This window comes from Mustela nigripes, chromosome 6 (genome assembly GCF_022355385.1).
Source record: "Mustela nigripes isolate SB6536 chromosome 6, MUSNIG.SB6536, whole genome shotgun sequence".
NCBI classification, from domain to species: domain Eukaryota; kingdom Metazoa; phylum Chordata; class Mammalia; order Carnivora; family Mustelidae; genus Mustela; species Mustela nigripes.
In genome coordinates this window covers 81733345-81748439 of record NC_081562.1, presented here as the reverse complement: position 1 = coordinate 81748439, position 15095 = coordinate 81733345, and the positions used below count along the sequence as shown (strand labels likewise).

The window sequence follows — 15095 nt, the reverse complement described above, 5'->3', positions numbered from 1 at the left end:
ACATTTTCTTTTCTCTAGCTTGCTTTACTGTAAGAAAACAGTATGTAATACATATAACACATTAAAATATGTGTGCATCCACCCTTGGCGTTACTGGAAAGGCTCTGGGCAGCAGTAGGCTGGTAGTAGTCAAGGTCTGGGGTGAAGCGCAGAATATCCTGGCCTGGCTTGTCTCATCCTCACCAAAACGAAGATCATTTTGCAGAGCAGTGGGAGCTAACATTGGGACGTTGAGACAACCTTAAGTTAAGCAGTACTTGAAATTGCAGGGTAAGGGATCCCTACTTGAAACTTTGTCCGTGGGGGAGCCAGTGAAGATTTAGGGGAAAACCGATTAAGCCAGGCTGCAGAAAGCACCCCAGAAGAGGCAGAATCACAGAGGCATTTGACACACTGTGTTTTTTAATATGCTTTTTAATGGTTACTTATTACCACAGCTCTGCAAGTCACGTTCATTATTCTCATCCTGCAGAAATTCTGCAGGAAAACCCTGGCAATCACGCGGAGACTTTATTCTTTATCCACGCGGAGACTTTATTCTTTATCCCTTTCCATGGTACAGTGTTTGACCCTAGTAAATGCCCCCGGGGTCACAGTGCCTGCGTCCCATTCTTCTCTGCCCACCAGTCCTCCGCCATGGACTCTGAAACACGCAGCCGGGCTGGGAACGTAGATCTGCCCTAACAGGCAGGGTATTGGTGTTCTGTTTAGTTTCTTTGAACACGTTTTCTCTTGATTTAAAATAATGGAAATGCTTTTTGCAAAACAAGTCCCTCCACAAGAAGGGCAAATGGGGAACATTGTGGATAAAAATTTGGTCGGACTTCAGTTGGCTGTTAAAGTTATCCTGATTAAATACAGTCTTTTTTTATTTAATAGCAACACTAAATTCAAGTCCTTTTCATCCTGGCAAGTCCAGCGCCCACATTTTTTAGGGGGCTGTCTGTGCGAAAAGGAAGACAGCTTTTCCTTGCCCCTCTTCGGCCAGATCTGTAAACCTCAATTCTGTGTAAAGATTTAAAATAAGGGCAGGGCACCTGGGTGACTCAGTTGGTTAAGCGCCCAAATTTGGTGTCCTGGGATGGAACCCTGTGCTGGGCTCTGTGCTCAGCGGGGAGTCCGCTTGACCCTCTCCCTCTCATTCTGCCCCTCCCCACTCATTCTCTCTCTTTTTCAAATAAATACATAAAATCGTAAACAAATGTTAAAGGCAAAAGAAGGGTCACACCAATCATTAATAGCAACAGCAACACTATACCACTGCCAGGTTGGTCTCCAAAGATACTGGTTTCCCTAGGTCATTCTCTTGCTAAGAACCTGCAGTAGTATTTCTCAGGCCTCTGCCTTTAAGTTCCCTCTGGCTGATCCCACCAATATCAGAGGCTTTTCCTTTTCTGGATTCCTCATCTCTACTCCCTTTTGCACAGCCAGACCTCCCTGCTGTGGTTTTAGCTGGCACAGTCTCTCCTGCATTTCCGGGGACCGAGGTTGCCTTCTACTCCGTTTCACCCTCTTGTTGGACAGGTGGCAGGCACAGGCAGATGCCGACGGGGTAAGCCGCAGATCGCGCGGCTTATATGAGGTGATGGCCCCAGGGCAAGTTCGGAGTATGTATACCGCCTGTCTTTAGCTTATCCTGGCAAAAGAAGGCGAACTTGGAGAAGTAAAGCCAGTGAGAAGCCAGACCCCTTGATGAAAGACGAAAAAGGTAGCTAAATTAAACCAACTTTGATGAGATGTATCTTTTATTTAAAAACGTCTTATTGTGAAATACAGCATCATTCAGAATACCATATGAAAATGTAACGTACAGTTTAAAGATATCTGCTTCTTTAAAATAGTCCAATTCAAGTGGCTTTACATTTATTAGTGAAAAATTCACTGTGACTAGTTCTTCCCAAAACTGGGCAATTAAATTTTCAAAGGAATGACTGAAAAGCATCCCTAATGTATCTTACTAATCCATACAGCGGTTTACCTGTGGACTCTTCTTTGACAATAACACCTGTTTTGTTAGTGGAGATTTCTTTTAAAGATTTATTTATTTATTTGAGAGAGAGAGAGAGCACAGCAGGCTAGGGGAGGGGCAGAGGGAGAGGGAGCAGCAGACTCCACGTTGAGCAGGGAGCCCTACAAGGGGCTCAATGAGGGTCTTAATCCCAGGGTCCTGGGATCATGGCCTGAGCTGAAGGCAGACGCTTAACTGATTGAGCCACCCAGGCACCCTGGGATTTTTTTTTTTTTAACTAGGCTCCACACCCAATGTGGAAGTCAATGCAGAGGAGATCAAGAGTTGGACACTCAACCAACTGAACCACGCAGGTGCCATGGGAATTTTTTTTTTTTTAGTTTGTGTTTTTTTTGTTTTGTTTTGTTTTTTTAGATTTTATTTATTTATTTGACAGAGAGAGAGTACAAGCAGGGGGGAGCAGCAGAGGGAGAGGGAAAAGCAGGCTCCCCACTGAGCAGGGAGCCCAACATGGGGCTCAATCCCAAGACGGAACCCAGGATCATGACCGGAGCCGAAGGCAGATGCTTAACCAACTGAGCCACCCAGGCACATCCCCCCTTCCTTTTTTTTTTTTTTTTAATTGAAGTTTTTTGTTTTTAAAGATTTTAGGAATTTTTTTTAATTGGGAATTTAGCCCATAACCGTCTCCTATTAATCGTTAATACATTTGATGGTTCTTTGAGGCTTCTGGATTCCAACTTCTGTGTCTGTATCTACTTTACGCAGCCTTTCTGACTCTTTCCCATCCCAACCTCGGTCCCACCTCCCCCATGCAGAGGAGTGACTAACATTTAGTGCTGTTACTCTGTGCCTGGAGCTGTACCGATGCTTTACACGTGGTCTCTTCTTTAATTCTCCCAGTAATGCTACGAGATAATATAAATAGTGTTACTCCCATTTCACAGATGAGAAGTCCGAGACAGGATGCCTTGTGCCTCAGAGCTAGTGAGGATTTGAGCTCAAGTTCTAAATGCCACACTTTCTTAAAGCCCTATAGCTCTGCCCCTCATCGTGGACTACATGCTCTGCCTTCCCCCACCATGATCTCCCAGCCTGAATTCCTATAGCCTCGTGTTGGCCTGGTGTCAGCATCACTTACTACCCATCCCCATGCCTCCCTCATCACCTGGCCTGCTGGCTTGCAGATAGCAGTTGCTGAAGGAAGGTCTGATGGGGAAAGAGTTATTTTCTTTTTTGCAGCAGAGAGGGAATGCTTTATTTACTAAGTTTGCATGCCAGGAATGTGAGTTCAGAAGGAGGCCTGTTTCCAGGATTCTTTTAAATGCCCCCTTTATAGTATCCTTGACATTATCGAATTGTCGGTGAGAGAAAATTCTATGTAAAAGTTAACTTCCATTGCATTTAGTGTTTTAATCCATCAGTACTGAAATGATTTGAGATTATTCTTTTTGATTTATGATGGTTGACTTTCATCTGTAGATGAGCACCTGCTATTAGCAATGTTTCTACTAAGTAGAGTGAGGATTAGAAAAACAAAGTATCTGTCCCTTGGAGCGCTTGGAGTTTATTTGGTAAAACGAAAGTGGAGACAGTGAATTCTGGCAAAAAAAAAAAAGGCAAAACAAAACAGAAAGGTGGTTGAATCGGGCTGTAAATGCTTAAGGAACTGACTGATAACTTTTCATGTGTGATGTTTTGATAAGTAATAATGTGAAGCTTCAATCATTATCGTGAAGTTAAATTATTATACATGTCTTTACAGCAAGTTTATTTCTGACCGCGAGAGTAGAAGAAGTCTCACTAACAGCCATTTGGAAAAAAAGAAATGTGATGAATATGTAAGTGTCATTATACTAAAGGATGCTTGTTTGTTTTAATCACATAAAATGGGACAGATGTTTTTAATTCATGTAGCATAATACCAGAAGTATAGCTACGTATATTCCCCAGGGTATCCTGTGTATCTTCTGCTGAAACCCATTTTAAAAAATAACTAGACCACTAAGGAAATATTTCTTGAATTTTATTGCCACACCGACTCCTAATAGCACTCTAAAGACTTTGGCATGATGAACTTTCCTGGGGACTGATTTGCTTATGTTTGTTTGTCTCTTTGTTTAGATTCCAGGAACAACCTCCTTGGGCATGTCTGTGTTTAACCTCAGCAACGCCATTATGGGCAGTGGGATTTTGGGACTCGCCTTTGCCCTGGCAAACACCGGAATCCTACTTTTTCTGTGAGTGTTGACATTGCTGTACTTACCGTGTTAAAACTGTATTTTCTGTATGTTTCTGCTCATCTATAGAAGAAATTGGAAATTTTTCTAAATAGTTTTACTCTTAATATTTTTACTAACTCGGTTAAGTTATGAGTACATACTTTTACATTGTTTATTGGAATGATTTTCCAAGTTGCACCTTATGTTTATGAGGAAGGGGAAAGAGAAAACCTTTTTAATCCACCAAAACACCAAAATGAGCCTTTATAAAAAGGATTTAAAAATTTCAAAACAAGATTTTTGGTATTTTTGGATTCTCTGTCACTTTAAATCTCAGCTAAAAGGTCAAAATATTTGGAGGTGTCTAATCCAACCACTCACCACTTTGGTATTTGGATTGCAATGGAACATGTACTATATCCAAAGGTAATCTCAAATTTGTTTGTAATAAATAGCCAAGAAGCACAGATGAGAAATTAGCATGTACTTTTCCTCTGAGAGTTAGTTAAAAGAAAATAGGCAATTTTGTTTTCAGATAACTTTTCCTCTCACTGTTAAATGGGACTTTCTGCAGATGTACAGAGGGCTTGTTTTCAGTTGGAACAACAAGCAAACAGATCATAGAATTTTTTTTTTTTTTTTAACAGCCCTATAGAGATTTTTTTTTTTTTTTAAGTTTTTTTATTTATTTGACAGAGATCACAAGTAGGCAGAGAGGCAGGCAGAGAGAGGAAGGAAAGCAGGCTCCCTGCTGAGCAGAGGGCCTGATGCGGGGCTCGATCCTAGGACCCTGAGATCATGACCTGAGCGAAGACAGAGGCTTTAACCCACTGAGCCACCCAGGCGCCCCCAGATCATAGAATTTATACCCAACCTGATTCCTCTCTCAAACCTGTAGGGAATATCAGCGGTGTTTTGCCTGAAGAGGCAAGGAGGAAATTCTCTTCTCCAGCCTTCTCCCCACCACAGACTCCACTCAATGTTCCTCATTGGCCTCACTCACTGGATCGTTGAGATGGGAGCATTATTTCCTTGGAAGCAGTGACCAGAATGGCTAGTACTCCTACAAATTGTGTATATTCCTTTAGACTTAGAAAATTGTTAAAAAAAAAAAAAAAGAAGAAGAAGAAGAAGAAAAAAGAAAACTGTGATGAAAGTACACTGTTGCCCATTCCATTACCCAGGGATCAATGATGTCCATCCATGCTGGGCCATTTTGGTCAGTCGCACTAGGGATTAACATTCTTCCTCTTACGTGTAAATGCACTAGACAGGTCTTTCCAAGAAATAAAACTCTGTTTAGGACAGTGAATTCAAGACTTTTTTTCCTTATTGTCCACCCAACTCTGTAAACCCAACGGCAGCCTCTTCTCTCTACTGTGCTGGTGGATCATTTTGTGTGGTCTTTCTGTTTACGTATATCTTGAGCCAGGTGCCGGGTTTTTGGGTGAAAGGATGGCATTGGACACAATATTTCTATGGTGACTTTTTTGGAATGTGTGGAACTCTGACCCTCTGAGGATACCACAGGGTCGCTGCACTTGTGACTTTCAGAGCAGTGACTGGAGACACCGACTGGTAGTCCCAACTCCTCTTCTGAATGGCTCTGTAGTCTTAAGCAAGTTACTTAGCCACTCTGAGCTGCCGTTGCCTCCTCTGTAAAATAAGGCAACTGTACTAGGAAAATCTCAGAACTGGGCCAACCTCTGAAAACCGATGATTCTGTGACTATTTTCAGTTATTCTTAAGCTGGAAAAATGTTCGGTTCGGAAATGTGCTTTACACTGATGTATTTATGTTTATTATCACAGTATTAGTTAGTTCTATGTTAAGTAGTTGAAGAGTCAATTCTTTGATGATGGTAACCACAGTAACTCTTGTGGCTCTTACTTTGTACCAGGTACTATTCTAAGCCTTTATGCTGAATCCTTGCAAGTCTCTGAGATAGGTACTAGTGTTAGTTCCTGCCTTCACAGGTAAGGGAACTGAGGCAGAGGGAACAGACTTTTATTTTGAATTCTCTCTTTGTCACCATTCTGGGAACCCCCTTCTCTGGGAATTCCCTTCCCCTCTCTTCTCTCCTAGATCCCCTATTTCTCCCGTATTCCATTTCTTCCTTTTTCTGGATTGACTTCCTTGCTTTTGTTGCTGAGAAAGGATGAACAGAAATAACTTTTTCCGAGGGCTTCATGTCTGCAAAATGTTTTTATCTTACCTGCATCCTGGGTTGGCAGTTTGGCTGGATAAAGAACTCTTTATTGGCAATAATTTTCCTTCAGAATTTTGAAGGTATTGCTTCATCACTCTCTAGGTTCTTCTGTTGTGAAGTCCCATATCCTCCTGATTCCTGATTTCTTTTATATAGCCAGGGTTTTGGGTTTTTGTTCTGTTTTGTTTCTGGAAATTTGTTGAATCTCTTTGTCCCGCATGTTCTTCAGTTTTTTAGTGATGTGTCTTGACATGGCCCTAATCATCCACTGTGTCAGGCTGCCGATACCTCCTTTTCTTTTAAAAGGTAATAGTCTTCAGTTTGGGGATATTTTCATACACATTATTGTGTCAATGAATTCCTTCCTCTTTTTACCTTTTCTCTGTTTCTGGAACTGCTCCCCAGATTCTGGAACTTCTGGACTTGTCCTCCCAGTTTTATTCTTTATTTTCATTTCTATAATTTTTCACAGTAGTTTCTGGGACATGTCCTGAATTTCCCTCAGCTCTTTACTGAATCCTTTATTTCTGTTATCATTATTATTATTATTTTTTTTACAGGAGCTTTTAAAAATTCTTGGAATGTTCCCTTCTTATATTATTTTGTTTTAGGATTTCAGTGTTTTCACTAAGGATTCTAGTGATAGTTTTTCTCTGTTCTGGGAAATTTCAAGCATAAAGTGGGAAGAAGAGTATCAAAGATTCCCATTTTCCCTTCATCCGATGGCCTTACTTGTTTAATCATCCCCCTCACCTGGATTGTCCGGAAGCAAGTCCCAGCTCTAATATCATTTCACCCATAAATATTTCAGTGTATTTCTCATTAAAATATAAGCGCTATTAAAACATAACCATAACATGTCACACTTAAAAAATTATCAACAGTTCCTTAATATCATCAAATATCCAAACAATATTTGAATTGCCTGTTTTTCTCCTTTAACAAAACAACAACTGGATTTTCCAAATCAGTACTCAAATAAGGTCCATACAGTGCAGTTGCCTGACACGTGTTTTAATCTCTTTAAAGCTGTAGGTTCCCCCATTTCTCTCTTCTTTTCTCCTATGCCAATCTATGTGATGAAGAAACTGGGCCGTTTGTCCTATAGAGTCTCCAACAGTCTAAACTCCACTTACTGGATCCCTCTGGCACAAGTTGATTTTTTGTTTGTTTGCTTTGAACTTGATCTTTCATTTTAGGATCTTTCCTGAAATGTCAGGTGGTCCTTCTTTGTTATATTCGAAAGTAAGGGATGGGGAAAACAAAGCCAATTTACGCCTGCCACACATGAGTGGGGCTTGTTGGGAATAGTTTCGCTTAAGGTGTTGTCACCAGCCTTTTACTTGGGGAACCAGCAGTGTTGGTTACTCTTTGGCTGCTGGGATCACTCAGCATCTTCCAGTTACCTGCCAGGAGGGTCTCAGCATTGCCGCCATCTTTTTGGGAAGCTGGGGTCACAGTTTGGGGGTGGATATCTCAGTTGCATGTGTTCACCCAATCCCAGTTTTCCTGGCAGTACCTACACCCCCCAACCCAAGTTGTGCTGGGTCCCTCACCCAGAGACCCGAATTTTATAATTTACAGAGAATGTCTCTTCAGATATATGTCCTTTGCCAGATAGGAGAGGAGCAACCCCTCAGCTTCACAGAATAGGTGCCTGGTCTGGGGAACCTAGTTATTTCTTGAGGATCCCCTTTATTTTAGCTCATCCTTTCCACTGTTGCCTACTTGCAGTAATGCCACCGGGGCCTTTTGGGAATTCTGTGGTGAAAATTGGATGAGTCTTGGCTTTCTCCACTGCCAGTTGAAGGTTCAGCTTTGTCTACTTTCCAGTTCTGAAATTTTGTGCTAATTGTCTCCTCTAGTTTTCTTAGGAGGGAGCAAGAGTAATTTCTTATATTCAATCTGCCATTCCTAGAATTCAGTTGATTTTTAATTACAGTGATTCAGGGATAATTGATCTCTTGTCTCATGACTCTTCAGTTTCTGACTGAAGCAAAGAATTGGATAAACTCGACACAGTTGCAGGAAGACTGCCCTGCATAAAACTCTTATGAATCATTTGGTTACTTGCAAGATGTGTGAATAGCAAGCACCGCACACCGAATCATCAGGTGAAAGCTTGTGAAGGTGGCTGTATAAAGACCCAAACTTATAGGCTCTTCACAAAATGCAGCGCTCTCCTACCTTAGAACAAGGACTCACTCTGTGTGTCGTAAAACCAGCTGCTCCTACAGCTGCTCAAAGCCAAGAAGCAGTTGGCAGGATCAAGGTATTTCATCTGGTACAGGGCCCTGTTCCAGACTCATATTAGCCAACACGGAAAAAGAGTCCAAGCCTGTCCAAGCTTCTTTAGAAAAGCAGCTGGGAAGGCTCCTCCGAGTCTCCCTGAGGCTGGGTGCGGAGCTCATCACAGGGGTCATCTGAAAACTTGCGGGAGTGAATTCTTTTTCTTGGATGAGTTTGGGGCTCGTTTTTTTTGACCTAACCATAATGGCTGTCATCCCTATTTAACACACAGCTGATTCGGTTGGATTAAGTGAACTCTGCCCCATTGGAAGAATGCAGTTAGTTAGGTTTTGTGTTTTCCTGAATTCTGAAGCCCTGTATTCCAGCTGAGGAACAGAAAGTATGGGAATGGGGAATCTTCAGCTTACAATTGTTCTGACGGTATATGTTCTCTTTTGGGGGCAAAATGGGGCTGTACCCTGAAAACTCTTCCACTATAACTCTCTCTTCTATCACTCTTTTTTTTTTAACATAGCTCCTCTGTAACTCCTTCATGGCCAAAGTGGTATCAAAAGTAAATACTGGCAGGGTGCCTGGGTGGCTCAGTGGGTTAAGCATCTAACTCCTGATCTCGGCTTAGGTCACAATCTCAGGGTCATGAGATTGAACCTGGAACAGGGTTCCACAGGGGGTGTGAGCCTGCTTAAGAGTCTCCGTCCCCTTCTCCTTCTTCCCCTCCCCATCCCAAGGAAAGAAAAGAAAAGGAAAACAAAGTAAATCTTGGCATGGAAGAATGGTGGGGTTTGTTTTATTTTTTATCTCACTTTACCATCTCTCCCACCCTAGCCCAAAACAGGAAAGTTACATTTCTAAAGATATCTATTAAAAGCATACATTTTATAGAAAATGAATATCTTTAGAACATATCATTTCTTCATAGTAGTAAGTAAATGAGAGGTTTATTAAACTGTATAGATTTTATATTTTTTCATAACTTCCTGGCATTTTAGTATTATTATTTTAATAATGTAACCCTTAAGTGTAAAACTGTGAAAAAGGAGAATGTAATTGATGATACTTCTGAGACCTCGAAAGATATGATCATTTATTATAAACGCTGAGTTTATAAACCATCTGTTTGAAATGATAATTGTGAAACAATATAATTTCAAATTTTATTTTGGTTGATTACAAATCCAGAGGCTCTTTTTTTAAGTTTTTGTAGTTTTTGAGTCCCATTTGTCATTTTCTATGTCACTTGGTTGTGAAGATAAAAATATAATATAGCTAAAGACACACTTTGAAAAGTGGCATGCAAGAAGACATTTATTAATTAGTGCCAACCCTATAGGACTGCTATGATTGTGTGTGTGTGTGTACATGTGACAGAGGGAGAATAGAGTATGTATGTGAGAAAGTATGTGTGAGAGAGTGTGTGTGCATGAGAGAGAAAAATGAACAGAGTACCAGTAATGCTTTGTACATACTAGCATTATATAGTACCTGTTTGTGGAATTATTAATTAGGTAGTCATAAATAATGGTTAACATCTATTGAACAGTAATTACATATGCTATTTTATCTCATTTAATCTCCATCAACACTATGAAGTAAGTATTAGCTCCATTTCACAGATGAGGTAACTAAGGCTTAATAACAACTTACCAAGTTGGGGAGCCAAGGTTCCGTCCAGGCTTTTCTGACTCTAGAACCATAAAACACTATACTGTCTTTTTGTGATATCTTCATCAGAAACCAAATCTGCATTATTAATGTACATCATCAGAAAAATTCTATTCTTATCAATAGATACCAGCAAGTTAATATTTCAGCTTTAAAAATCATCTTGTATAATCTTCAATATTTCTGGATTATGTTACTACTGCTTCACCAAGAACCTTCACCCTTATTTTAATGGAAATAGTTTTGTAATATCAAGTGCACCACATTGTAGATCAGGGGTGGTCAGGTTCCTGGTAATAGCCCATAAAACACATGCTTAAAGTATATCATGAAACTAACATACCTTCTGAACTGCTTCATATGTGTCATATCTATCCCCAACTTGGCCTCGAGTGCTATTTAAGAACGTCCCTTGTCTTCGTGAGCCCTTGACCTTAATTCCTTCCAAATATTTAACTAAATGTTAAGAATTAAAAACCAAGTACTGACGAAGTCAGATAATACCAAGCCCATTATTAGCGAATTGGTTCAATACTCAGAGTAGTTCCATAAAATAGAATATTAGACAACTATATGAAAGCGGAAACCGAATTATATGTACTTGTTTGGAAACATGTCACAAGAATATTATTGTTTGAAAAAGCCTGACCGTTAGGTGGAAGCGAGCAAGAGAGGAGAGTGTGTGTGTGCTTACGCCCCGCAGACTATTTCGGAGGGTGCACGAGTGAGCTGTTGACAAGGGTTGCTTCTGGAGAGTGGCACAGGGGCTGGGGCGGAGTGGGGGTGCAAAGCTTCCACTCTGTATTGTCTTCCTAACAGGTGTTGTTAGGGGAAGAAACTAATGAAAAGAAGCCTGTTTACTTAAGGAATTTAAAACCAATGCAATAAGGCTCCCCCCGCTTCTTACCTACAGAAAACTGAGGAAAAGCAGATTTTCAGTATTGATATTTAAGACCCATAGAGGGAGAATAAGCAGTTCATGCTGTGCCACCTACTCCACACTGTATTTTCAACCCCATCTGCCTTCAGAGAGCCTCCATTTCAGCCACACCACGTCCTTCTGTTCTGAAAAGGTCACCTGCACCATCCTTATTACCCTGGCCTTTCCCCTTCCTGATTCCCACGCACTTCCGTGCTTCTGAATCCCGACAGGCCTGTGAGGCCCCGTCAGATGCCACCTCCAGAACCCTGATCCTCCTTTACCTTTCCGATTGAACTCTGAGCCCTACAAGGGCAGGATTAATGTCTAATTCTCCTTGTTCAAATCACCTCCCGCCACCACTTCTAACGCCTCACTCCCGACCCCCCAACCCTGTCGGCCCCAACAAGATCTAGAACAGTTGCTTGCATATATGTGATTCTCAATAAAGTTTCATTGACATGAATGAATGAATACTTGAGAATTAGATTTTGCAAAACCAAAACAAGCCTTTAGGGCAAAACAATGGCCCTCATAATTGGTGCAAACTTATTGAAGGGCAGATACCAACTGAAAGGTTTAGCTCACCCTCAAATTTTCAGTGGGCTGTGGAGATGTAATGATAATCACCAGGTTAGCGCAGGACTCTCCCCCAAGTGGTTACTTGGTTACTTTCCTGGGAATGCCTCTTTCATCTGAACATTCTAAATAGTTCAGAGCCTGTTAAATCCTGTAAGAGGTTAGTATTACATTGCTAAAAGGGCATTTGTTGTTAAATTGCTATTTGCAAAAAGGAACATAATTGTCATTTTCAGTGTACAGCAATTACCTTCAATTTGTGGTAAATTGTCTGCTTCAATTATAGGTGAATTCTGTCTCTCTTTTTCTTAATATTTACTTCTGTGGACCACTAAAAAGATGCAATATTGTATTACCTGTAATTACAGTGTTTACAAACAAACCAGTAAATGGCCATGCCAGTAAGGGTCAATCTAGAATATAAAGATCTCTGTAAATCAAGATCAGACTAGCAGGGGACTTCTCTCTTTAAATTCAGTGTTTTACAGTTGAGCCTACATAAGGGACAGACAGAAATGGAATTAGAACCATAGGTCCATCAACACATTGCCCTAAGTCCTGTTCTTATCTTGTAGGTATTTGATCATTATTAGCCTGTCACCAAAAAAAGGTGGGGGGGGGGGGCTTCTCACGATATCAGGAGGTTTGTATTCTTAAATAACTGTCTCAGCATAGCTCTGAAGTCTCCTATCTTTTTTAGCAAATTCTACTAAATTGGAGTGAGACCGCAGTGTTCCTTCACAAATATGTACTCTGCATGATCCTGAATTGTCACTGCTTCGTTACTTCATATGTATTCCAGAAAGTTTGAATCACGCCCACCAAGATGATAATTTTGCTCTTAGCAGTAACAGAGATAGTCTGTGTGATATTTATCAACTTATTCCTCGTAAATGTTAAGTCATCTCTCTCTGTGCACTCCTTAGCAGGCAGTTCTTCGCCTGTTCCAGCGGAAAGACCAACTGGATCTTGTGATCTTAAAAACCAGGCGATTAAAGAGGAAGTCAATAGGGAAACCCTACTCTTCCGGTGATCCTAGGAGGAGGTCCATGAGTATAGTCCCAATCCTCTTCCCTCTTGTCAATCAGTTACTTGTTTTTAAAATTCTTTGAGTTATAGTCACTGTTCCTTAGAAATGATCTGAAGAGAAAACTGTTGTCCTTCAGCTGGCAGCAAAAATCATTGGCATCAGATTCTCTTGTTTGGGAATAATAATACTGGAAGAGGAGAAATGGCACATTCAGCCTTGCCAACATTTGAGATACATGTAAAAAGGGCAGTGGCAGTGCCATTGAACTCTATTGAAATTCGCTGGATTAAGAAGCTTTTCAGAAATCGGGAAATAGGAGAGTGGTTAGTGTTGTGCTAAAAATGAGTGCTTATTTTGTAAACGAAGAGGGTTGGCAAGCGTAGGAGATGAGTCCCACCCATTGTTTTTAAGAGTTGGGCAGTTATGCTTAGTTGGTGAGTCATCTAAGATGTGTCTGATAAGGGGTTCCAAGAAGGCAATTCTCGTGGCCCCAGAGGTGCGCGGGTGTGTGTACTGCGCGCATGCGCGAGAGCATGCACCCGGAGTTGGCGGAGTCCTCTGTAGCCTGAGTCGCATCCTGTCCCGGTGCCCCGGTGCTACCCAAGGACAACAGCATGGCCCCCATTTGGAGCACAGTGTTTTTCTCAGGTTGCGAGAGGCAACTTAACTCTGCTGTCTGAGGTTTTCCCAGTATTAAGACCTCCGTGATGCGTGAATCTTTCCTGGGTTGCAGTAAGCGAGGTGTGTATCAGCACAGTAGGTCCAGACAGCCCAGAAATTTGGATTTTCAAGGTTAGCTTGAACCTTCACTACTCACAGAGTCGTAGCTGGTTTAGTAGAGTGGAAGACTGCCCTTGTGTGGGCCAGTTAGCTGTGCTTTGTTCAATGGCTACACTTCACATCGGGCCCATGTTTCAACCATCTGCAACTACATTAGAGGTTTGCCAACTACAGCGTACTGACCAAAACCACCTGTAGCTTCTTTTTGTCTGGCTTGCTAGCTGCGAATAGCTTTTTTTTTTTTTTTTCTTTAGAGAGTTAAAAAAAAAAAAAAGATGTTCTAAAGTATACATGTGCCATGGGACCTATAACAACCCTATTTATCATCCTTATTTTATAGGTAAAGAAGCTAAGAGTCACAGAGGCTAAGGCACTTGCTAGGATGACACTGTGATTGGTGTGGGATGAGGGGAAAGAGGGCAACAAGCCCATGGTGTAGTCCTCTTAACTCTTCCATCGCTCCTTCAATGTGCATTGTTACCATGGAAACAGAGGAGGAAAGTATGAATGAAGCCTCTGCTCTGTTGTTCCCCTTAGCCTGGAAGTCCAAAATACCCACCGAGAACAGCACACTTCTTTATTTAATGGTTACGTGGAATTTTTCTGTCACTCAGGAGTTACATCTTAAGAGTGTAATAAAGGGCATCATTTTCAAAGGTAAGGATCTAGGTTTGAGGAAAAAGGAAGCTACTTATTCTTGTGGAGTGGAAGAAGAGGAAGGGGGACATGTCAAGAGTTATAAATGGAGCGCCCGCAGAACCCACAGACCTCTACCAACGACTCTAAGCAAAAACAGGAAGTGGTAGTGGCACATGGCTTTCTTTCTTACCAGTACAACTTCCTCTTTTAAACTCAACCCTCCTCCTAACTGTTTAACTTCGTGAAGTATCAACTAAGTTGATAAAATTCTAGTTCTGTCTGCATACATCTTTTAAGTACTTCATTCTCTGTAGGATCATACTAGATCTTTCTTGATTTGGTCATCAGTGAGGCATATTTCTTTCATTAGAAATTAGACAAGACGAAATATCTAACCAGCAGTGAGGCTAGTTTAAGAGCAGCTTTGCACCAAGAAATGTAGATTTATCTACAAAGAAAGAAATGGAAGAAATTGTACGAATAATTGATCCCAGCCCGTTCCCAGCTCAGCATTTAAAAACCATTTCTTTCACTCTCTAATTTGTAAATATTACAAATAATTGCATGCCACCAGATCCTGGTATGCTGGTCCTCTGACCCTCAGAATGTTGAAATTTAATCACAGTGTAGTGACTAGGAAGTACACTTTGGGACTGAATAATTATATGTTTCTGCTCCTTTTTTTTTAAGTATTTTGTGAGCTCCTTAAGTGAAATTGGGACTATATTAATGACCTTGGGGTTTAAACAAATGCAACTCTTCCCCTCCCTCCCCAAAGGAAGAATTGGAATAATACTACTATCATTTAAGAGGTTTTTTACATTTTTCATTTTAAT

General features: G+C 41.0%; 1 protein-coding gene across 2 annotated transcripts in view; it reads left to right on the top strand.

Moving 5' to 3' along the window:
* The window catches only part of SLC38A1 (solute carrier family 38 member 1), a 62902-nt gene that overhangs the window by 25384 nt on the left and 22423 nt on the right, over positions 1 to 15095 (top strand). Inside the window, exons 4-5 of one of the 2 annotated variants that reach the window (XM_059402962.1) lie at positions 3735 to 3810; positions 4094 to 4209. In XM_059402962.1, coding sequence (XP_059258945.1) covers positions 3735 to 3810; positions 4094 to 4209 — 192 coding nt within the window. The remainder of the gene's footprint in view (positions 1 to 3734; positions 3811 to 4093; positions 4210 to 15095) is intronic. The other variant, XM_059402963.1, reaches the window with a different exon arrangement.